The 7091-nt window shown below is 43.9% G+C and overlaps 1 protein-coding gene across 1 annotated transcript in view; it reads right to left on the reverse strand.

Annotated features, from left to right (window-relative positions):
• Window positions 1–2818: 2818 nt before the first annotated feature.
• Window positions 2819–7091, reverse strand: part of mat2b (methionine adenosyltransferase II, beta) — a 7470-nt gene continuing 3197 nt past the window's right edge. Inside the window, exons 4-5 of the mRNA XM_035679327.1 lie at window positions 3091–3284; window positions 2819–2986 (exon numbers count right to left, since the gene is read on the reverse strand). Of these exons, the coding sequence (XP_035535220.1) occupies window positions 2834–2986; window positions 3091–3284 (347 nt within the window). The 3' untranslated portion in view covers window positions 2819–2833. The remainder of the gene's footprint in view (window positions 2987–3090; window positions 3285–7091) is intronic.

The raw sequence follows: 7091 nt of genomic DNA on the forward strand, positions 1-7091 counted from the left end.
AGAAATGTTTGGTCATTAATTTCCTAAAAAATTGAAGCTTTTCTTCATTTTTTGAGCAATTTCTTTGAGAAATATAGACCAAGGCCTTCGTTTTTCCCCAAATTTTTACCAGAACCTTTTGCCCCACAAGCCAAGTCTTCTCACGTATATTCGAACCCATGAGGGTAGATATGGAAACCCCTTGTATGGACAAGATGGTCGGTATTACCATTGTAAATCCAAAGAATGAATTGGGATTGTCCATAACCTACTCCCCAGGAAGAAATGCCAGAACATAGCGCTGGGCCCTTGCATGGCGCGCGGGCTTATTTGATGTTTTGATTGAAAGACAGGGCGTATTATTTATAATTTATTCTAGATAGAGATTGGGTGAGGCCCCGGTTTCTATTTCTCCTCTGCCACTTTTTAGTTGGTTCTCTTATGTGTATATAGGAGACCTTTGTGTAAAACCTATCGGAACAAACAGCAGGTTAAAATAAACTATAAAAATACCCGCAAGAACGGGTGTATTCCCACCCCCCCCTAAGTGGTTAACTTAGAGAACCATCAGGTACCTCAATTAACGAAGAAAAATATGGTGCGCAGCAAATAACCTCGTCCCAAGGATAGGAATTAAAGTGAGACGGGCAAGGTAACAAAAGGACCCTCCAATCAGCATCCCATCTCCACGCAGAAAAACCCATAAATCAATTTTAATAAACCTGTAACGAATGGGTGTTTATTGTGTTGAAAAGGAGTGGGCTGATGCCCCTGACGCGTCGGTTGCTGTTCCGTACAATTCAGCGGTTGGAGTGAGTTAAAGACACAATTCTTTTTGTAATGTATTAAAAATTATAAGTACTTTAACAGTGGTTGGTTACAGGTGGACCTTTAGCGTTACAACAAACCGTATACTTTGTTATCAACCTCCATACAGGACTAATTATTATTTTGTTAAACAGTTTTTGCTAAGTAAAAAGTCCCTGAGAACGATCTTAATACATAAGTCTAGGCAGGAGGGGAGTAGCCGAAAAAAGGAAAAGTAAAATAAATCGGTCCAAAAAGGTAAAAACACTTTCCAGCTCAGCAGTAAAATTCCCCCAAAAAAATTGTGAAAAAAAAAGAATAAAGATTAAGAAGTGTGAAATAATTTTTGTGTCATTATCCGTTTTCAGAGTTATTTGTTGCCAAGGTTCTGTATATAATTAAAAAAACAAATTTTTTTTATTATTTAAATACGACCTTAATACCGATAAACCATTGAAGGTCCAGGAATAAATTTACATTAATAATAACTTACCCGAATATTTAGTGTATTAAAAGCATTTCCTTTTGAATAACACATCTTGGGGTTCCTTAATCAATTTGAACCAACAATAGGGACACAAACGAAGGCTTATTCATGTCTTCCAAGGATGCAAACATTTGTTCCTCCTTATAAATGTGGGGAAAAAAAAACTGTTCCATCGCACTTATAACAATACAATTTGGGTTTGAAATCCAAAGTAAAAGAACATTCTGTAGGGTTCAGTCGACCTAAGATGTCGCACTCACCGGCGGACGCCTGGACGCGGCCCGCCCCGCAATCCGGCTCGCACGGGCCCACACCCCTCCGCGCCCTCAGCGAACCTACTTATGGTCTCATATAGTCAGTTGTACTAATGTTTAGTGGTTTGATCATTACTCAGCTATATAATGTTACTGCTGATCGATATATAATGGACTAGAAATTGGTCCAAGTTTACAGAACTTGTAGAAACTGGAACTCCATGACTAACTGTAGTATTTATGGAAGATTCATCGTTAACGTGTACAAACTGAGAACGATCTGATAAGTATGACCTAAACCAGCTTAGTGCGGTTCCTTTAATGCTAATTAGATGCTCAAGAATCTGTAAAAGATGAGAGCAACCCATCCAGGTACTTTGGATTTCTGTCAAGCCCCCGCACCCTTTTAGAAGAAAACAGTCTCTAATTTGACTGGCAGTAAATGTCAATTCTGAGGTCTTTGCCAATTTAATAAGATAAAATAGGAATATTGTATTGCTCTGTAGCTATTAGGAGCCAAAATCCTACAGCCAGCAAACAACTATGATGTTTCAGTTTCTATCTCAGTCGAAGTACTGGACGTATATAAATATGTTATTGAATCTCATATTTCAGACATCTGACACTGTTTCTGTCGTAAAGACTTTATTTTTCTGTTTTGTTCAACTGTTCAATGTGACGTTACTGTAAACTAATCCCATTGCTGTGGCGAAGTGGAACCGCCGTTTGTGTTTATTCATCAAACTTTTACTGCAAGCCTTGATTTCGGACTCGTATCAGTGAATCTTTACACTCCTAATACCCAGCATATGTTTGATAATATAGAGCATACTGCACACTTCAAGTACATTAAAGTCATTCAAATCAATCCAAGGCTTAACAATTAAATAGCTCTGCATTCCATCATTGTTTTGGGTCTTGTTGCTGTCTGGAGGGAGTTTCTCTCTCCAGTGCAGCTTTTACCCGAGTTACCTGGATGAACTGTCTGTATTCTGCTGTTTATTTCCATTTTCTCTACATCTTTTGTGCGAATTACATTAATTAATTACTCTTTTTGTTTGCGGGACATTTTTGAGGTGAAGTGCCTCTTACAAGCACACACAGACCTCAGAGTGGAAAACAGAGACAGCAGAGAGCTGACGATGGCTGCACCATGCAATACAGCTTCATGAGTAAAAACAGCTGCGTGACAAATGATTGTATCAATATAGCTCAACATAGCCATTACCAGTCAGTACACAAAAGATTGTTGAGATTGGATCATCTCTGACTATATGTACTGTAAATATTTATATATAGATATATATTAATCCACGTATTGATTCATATATTGATATGTACTTACAGGTATGAGGTGGTTGGATGGCAGGTTGAAGGCCTGAGCAATCGCTATGGCCATCTCATATTTGGTCATCTGCTCTTTAGCTGAGAAATGAAATATTCCTCTGATAGACGTGTCCTGGAACAGACAGACAGGTGGTGAGACAGGCAGAGAGAGCATAGACAGACACTACCACACTTCTCTCTCTATCTCTCTCTCTCTCTCTGACACACAGACGGTACCTGTCTGGCTCTCTCGGCCAGCTTCCTGCAGACGGTGGCGACATCCCGGCTGTCGGTGGGGAACCTCTGTTGGCAGTGATCCAGAGTGCAGCTCTCTGTCGTCTCCTGGACTTTGAGCCACAGGGACGTCACTGCGCTTTCAGACACCGACTCCACCTCCCCGAACAGAACCGGCACCCGCAGGACCACCGCACCTGACAAACAGACCGGTCACCGAGAGAAAGGTGACAGACAGCAAGGTGAATCAGACTAACCAAAATGTACAGTTTGTAGGGAAAAACTGTTAATGGATTGATTGATTAATAATGGATTATATTGATGCTGAATTGACAGTCAAACTGACTTTCTTGAAAGGAGTTTACGTAATATTTTCCTGGAGCGCAGGGAGCTTAGCTGAATTCCAACTGCTTTATGTACTTTTTTACGTTTCGTTGATATTGAAGTTGAGGTAAAAATAATTAATTGCCTTCATCTGAAAACCGTTTAGTCTCAGGTGTTTCTGTGGCCGCGGCTGAAGTGGGAGACACAGGAGTGTGCATGAGGACCGAGAGGCCCTGGTCTGGCCATTCGGGGTTATAGTCCCCACAGATTTTCTCTCTTTGTCCCCAGAACAACAACAACAACAACAATTCTCCCCTTTTACAGGAGGGTTTACAGGTAGATATGTGGAGAAACTTGTGTTTTATTGGCTGACAGAGTTACTATGGTAACGCTAGTTCAGTCAGTGAGAGGATAAAATGGACATATGAAGATATTTTAGTGGTAAAATGGTTGGAAGGGTGAAGCAGTACTGGGCAGTTTCGTGGTGTATCATGTTTGTTAGTATTTTATTTATTGTTTGTGCAGACAGGGCCTTTATGGGTTTGGAGTGTCTTATTCTAATGTCAGCAGTACAATAAAATATAAAAACACTATGTCATCGTGTGTAACGTAATTGGCTAAAAGAACAGCTGTGTAGGCTTTTCATAACTTGAACAAAGAGGGCATACTCAGAAGCTGAAAAAGTACAGTACACAGAAGGAAATGATGCCAGCATGTAGCAAAACCAGGCGACACCAGTCGTGTGCACGTGTCCCTTATACCATCAAATTCATTGAAATGTGCATTGGGGAAACGGACAGCCCACGTGGACCCCCAACCTTTGCCTCGGGACCCACAAATTACTTATTAAACGATGGACTGTAGGATATGCGGCCGTGTGTTGGGTTTCTGGTTCGTCACTCGCAATGGACAAACAGACTTCACAAGAGAAGGAGATCGGATGGTTGATAACTGAAGTTGTTGGCAATGCAGTACGAGTATTCTATCTGGTCGGTGTTGGGTCCTCTGGAATAAGCAAAATCTACAGAGGTGGGTTCAGAGACGTGTACGAGTGGCAGAATAATATGTCTGATGCCCATCAAGGGTGGATTTCAAGGTCTGCACCATCGGAAAGAACTGATGCCAATTGGTATAATGGAGCTTTGAAAACTTGATATTTGGCCTGTTCTATCTTCTACCCAGTCCAAAGTGCTTACACTATAACATGGCATTTAAAACTTTACCCAGACCCCTTCCAGAACACCAGTCGATGACCTTGTACCACCAAACTCACTCTCATCCCACCCAACGCAAACATTCAGGGCAAGTTGAGTTCGTTGTTGCTGCCAAATTAGTAAGCATCCTGCCAGCCATGTGGGAGGGGACTCAGACATGTTTACTGTGGCTCCTGGCCTGTATTGGAACTGCTGGCCACTGGGTTTGTGGGTGTGTCCCGAGATGAAGTTGAGTTAACATGCAGGTCAAGACGTTTTGTGGCAGAAAAGAAGGAGGAGAGAGAGAGGAAACGAGAGGGAGTCAGTGCATGAATGGGAAAGACATCCATCTCTATCTCTAGTTCCTCTGTTAACATCATCTCTAGTAAATGTCAGAATGCTGTACTTGTGGTAGTGCCCCTTTTCTGGCTTGGTCCGAACACTTAAAGAATCGCGTTTACCATACATTTCAAACATGTCACCCTTGTCAACAGAATATTTCCTCGAGTGGCAGGGGCCATTTCGAACATAAGCCACCTATGGCCAGCAGCATTTGATACTGTGACATGTGGCGACAGGAAGGCCGGGGAATCGAACCCAACAACCTTTTATTAGGGAGGACGACCCCCTTTCCTCTGGCGGCACAGGCCGGCCACTGTAACTTTTCGCTATCTCTGTAAACATCCGTTTACTCTGGTAACAATCCGTCTCTGTACGGAACTCCCGTCTCTAGGGGACGTTCTGTCTGCTGTAACATGCTGGTCACAAAGCTTGCCTGGGGCCAGGCGTTCTCCTGCTACAGATCAGCCAGACTTAACGTTTTCGCATTGGGAGGGAATCCTCCGTACGGAGAAGACGAACAGTCCGAATCCTGGCTCAACCGTGGGTGGATGGGAGCGCATGCACAACTCTGGGACCCGGGTCAGCAGAGAGAGACTCTGCGACTTAGCCCCAGCTTGTCCATTATCAATTTCTTGCGTAGCCTGTTTTTCTGTCTCTAGTCTGCGTGCCGAGCCGTGTCTGTCGTCTCATCCTCTTGTCTTTTTCGCTACCTTTTTGTTTTTTCTTTTTTCAACCTTCTTCTTTCGTACCTGGTTCGTTCCTATTCTTTCAATGTTCTTTCTCATTGATTTGATTTTTGTTGGAAGTTAAAAGAGATGATGTTTTACACATGAGTTGGAAGTTTATGAGAATCTTGACTGGATTAATTGGCAGACCGGTGGTGTGCTGGTTTGTCAGACACCAATGTGCAAAAGTAAAGAGCGACAAACACGCGTGACGCTGTGAGAGCAGGGAGGAATTGTTGCAGTAGAGAATGTTGAGAAGGAGCGAGTATTCTTGCATATAAGGAGGAATAGGTTTGTGATTCTTGCCTGGAGGCAATCATTTGAGGATTCTTTTTGTGGCATTGAGAGGGAGCTGGGCGTTCGTTTGTGAGTGGTCTTGACGGTGCGTGGGGGGTGGAGTCGATGTGACGGGGTGGCTCGTTTGAGCATGTTGTTTGGTGTACCGGTTTTGGGGTAGGGAGCGAGGCGTGTGCGAGCTGTGCTGTGGTGGATGAGGAATAGAGATATCTGGTATTTTACCTGTGTGAGGCAGCGTGGTAAGAAAGACGATTTAGAAAAAGAAACGGGCAAAACAGCGAGAAGCAGTGATCAAGATGCAAAGATAACGAGGGCGGCCGGAGATGACTGTGAAAAGGTGGGGTGCAAAAGAGCAGAGGAGAATCGATGAGTGGTGGGATGTGGGGAGGGAGGGAATGAAGTAGTCGCCAGTTGTATGGAACTGGCTGCGTCCCGAGGAGGTTGTATGTATGCATGGTGGTACGTGGGAAGAAGGGAAGCGCGCCTGGAGTGCGCAACTAGGAAGACCGAGCGTTGGTCGAGTTCTTATCGTTGTATACATTTATATGATGTTATCTCCTTTGTGTTCTAGATGTGTTGTGCTTTATTTTCTGTGGGTGTGATGTTTGTGATTATGTATGGGGTGGGCGCGCCATATCCCAGTCACTGACAGGTGCATGCCTCTGGCAGTCAGCCTATGTCTATGCTGCTGCTTATCATGCTGTCATTTGTGTGTCGTCTGCGTCTAGATGCTACTGTCGTCCGGTGGTGTAATTATGTGAACGTCAAAGGCGGGTTTTGTAGTGTTTGTTGGGGCTGTGGGGTTTCGCGGGTGTTTTTGTTTTGGTGGATCGGTTTGTAATGGTGTGTGTGGTTATTTCGTCATGTATATAATGTAAGTTATATCTTGTTGTGGGGGGGTTGGTCGGTGCCCGTTGCACATGTAACGAAAGTTCAACCTTTCAGTCCACCCTGCAGGGAGTCAGTCGGTGCAGGTGCCGGCGCGAGGCGGTTGGCGTGTGCATTAGCGGTGATAAACACAGCAGGGTTGCGTATGGAGGTGGGGGCTGAGGGTCAGACAGGCGCCGGGACGTGGCACAGTAGAATGGTGTGGAAGTCGATGAGGTGATGATTCAAAGCCAGC

This window comes from Morone saxatilis, unplaced genomic scaffold, assembly GCF_004916995.1.
Source record: "Morone saxatilis isolate NCDOM2014 unplaced genomic scaffold, NCSU_SB_2.0 Contig7, whole genome shotgun sequence".
NCBI classification, from domain to species: domain Eukaryota; kingdom Metazoa; phylum Chordata; class Actinopteri; family Moronidae; genus Morone; species Morone saxatilis.